Source organism: Penaeus chinensis, chromosome 22 (genome assembly GCF_019202785.1).
Source record: "Penaeus chinensis breed Huanghai No. 1 chromosome 22, ASM1920278v2, whole genome shotgun sequence".
NCBI classification, from domain to species: domain Eukaryota; kingdom Metazoa; phylum Arthropoda; class Malacostraca; order Decapoda; family Penaeidae; genus Penaeus; species Penaeus chinensis.
Window position 1 is genome coordinate 12,285,996 of NC_061840.1, and position 2,500 is coordinate 12,288,495.

General features: G+C 33.9%; 1 protein-coding gene across 1 annotated transcript in view; it reads right to left on the bottom strand.

Moving 5' to 3' along the window:
• Nucleotides 1-2,500, bottom strand: part of LOC125037025 (pachytene checkpoint protein 2 homolog) — a 9,654-nt gene that overhangs the window by 4,187 nt on the left and 2,967 nt on the right. Inside the window, exons 2-5 of the mRNA XM_047629990.1 lie at nt 1,171-1,333; nt 716-1,007; nt 400-521; nt 23-216 (exon numbers count right to left, since the gene is read on the bottom strand). Of these exons, the coding sequence (XP_047485946.1) occupies nt 23-216; nt 400-521; nt 716-1,007; nt 1,171-1,333 (771 nt within the window). The remainder of the gene's footprint in view (nt 1-22; nt 217-399; nt 522-715; nt 1,008-1,170; nt 1,334-2,500) is intronic.

Sequence of the window (2,500 nt, forward strand, 5' to 3'; positions counted from 1 at the left end):
ACTTTCCTGTGAATATACATACTTTTTAAGCTGATCTAACTGAGTCAGCACAGCATTAACGACCCGAACAGCATCACTAGGCTCAGTACCATTTGAACAGGAGGCTCTGGAGCATGTCAAACTCTCAACCTCATCAATAAGCACTAAAACAAGTGACTGGGGATCCTCAACCATCTCTGTAATCTTGGTGAACATCTTCTGCACCAACTTACCACTCTATAGAAAAAGAAAGTCGTGATAAATTTACAGTAAGAGGAAAACCAATATTAAATGTTATAAACAAGGGACTCAAAATTATTGTGATGTAATAAATAAAAATCATAGGATAAATGAAAAGGCTTTCAAATATCATATCAACAAATATAAAACATAAGAAGCCACTTGATGTTACTTAGGTACCTCAGAAAACCACTTTGAGAAGAGTGAGTGTGAATTGATTTCAACAAGTTGGGCATATTTGTAGCGTGGTTCGAGGCGGATACTTAGTTTTTGAGCCAGTGCTTTACTCAAGGTAGTTTTCCCTGTTATAAATAAAAGAATAATCATGACTAACATAAAACAGTATTACTTAGAATACTTCTAAATATTCAATCATAACATTCTTAACAAATTCAGGCAAGTACTTATAGTATGGAATTTCTTGCTGTGAAATATGACATTAGCAAAGGTGGACAAAATATCTAAAACAGTTATGACATATATTTCTTAACATTACCAGTTCCTGGGGGTCCATGAAGCAACACAACTTTGTTCCAACTAATGATACTCTCACAGATTTTCCTGTCAGAGAAGAGCAGTGTTGTGCGAATGTAGTTCAGGAGTTCTTCTTTGATGTTTGTATCAAACACTAGGTTCTCCCAATAGTTATCAAACTCTGCAGCAGGCAAGATCCAGTAAGTGGCAGCTGGAATTTCTTCCTCTCCCTCATTAAGTTCTTCAATCCCTGGACCATCACATTCCAGCTGGTACACATAATATCTGGGCATGACATTAGACAATTCTACTTCCTGGAAGGGAAAAAAAAAAAAAATTATCTTTTCATTTTCTTCAGCAATGTTATTGATAACTGTTAACTGTTTAATATTTATACTCGCAGAAGATGCACTACAGTTAGCTACAGTGAATACATATCTTCCAAATATTTTGTAAAATTAAAGTAGCATATTTTACCTTTACATCTGCATTATCTTGCACTTCACATATCTTGATATGAAGAATATGTTCTTGGAGCCCACTGTTGGGGAACTCTTTGATATGGGAATCTACATAGGTCTTACCCATATTTTTCAGCACGGTGTCTACTTCATGCATGATTACATCTTTGGCCATTACACTGCAAAATTATAAATGGTTAAAAACAAAAATATAAATGAAGAGATTAAACAAAAAGTATTACATCAGGTATCCATAATAAACTATCAAGAATAAAATATATAAAATATATAATATTGTTCTGCTCAAACAAGAATATATATAATAGGAGCAATTTCACAATGAGCAAAATAGCCCAAGGAATTGACACATTAACCCAAATCTAACAGGCATGGAATGTACATACATGCCATGCCCACCGAGAGTTTATTTATTTATTTATTATTTTTTTTTTTTTTACACATAGACGGCAATGAGCCAATTACGAGTACTAACTGTCTTGCCTGTTTACCCTTTTCCTTGATTTTCAAAAATATTTTACATAATGTCTTTAATAAAAATAACACCATCGACACCACCAGTTCAAGGAAAGGTGAAATCAGGTAAGGTCACAAGGTCTACTAATTGACTCCTTTGTGGCTAAGCACAAGCAGAGACATTTAACAAAAAATATACAAAAAGTTTTCCCGGTGGCATTGAGTTAACCTGATGCCGCCAGCAACAGGTTAACCCAATGGCATGTACAGACATTCCATGTCCGTAATGAGTTTAGGTTGTTAGTTGTATTTACACAGTTGGCTTCACAAGTTCTTAGTCACCAATGAGTCAATCACTAGTTGAAACTATCTCACCTGTTTACCCTTTCATTTGTTTTCTGGAATATTTTATCTTATTTCATATTGCTATTAGTGTTATTATTAACACTGTAACAATTAGAATGTCAATAATAATAATAATAATAATAATAATAATAATAACTATGTTGATGTTAACCCATTTGCCCCATGTGGCAAGAATACATGCCATGCCCACTGTAATACACGTTTATTCATTGTATTTACACATAGATGGCTCTACAAGTTCTTAATCACCAAAGACAGTTATCAGACTACCTATCTCACCTGTTTACCCTTTTCCTTTACTTTAGGAAAGGGTCTTTTGTATCATTTCATTGTCTAAAATATTTTAATGACAATTTAATAATCATAACATCAATAACAATAATAACAGTATCGATAGCAATGGTATTAATTAGAAAACAGATTTTCCCGCAAATTCAAGGAATGGGAAAATCAGGTTCGGTAATTAGGGCCTACTGATAGACTCCAAGCTGGCGTAGCACATGTGG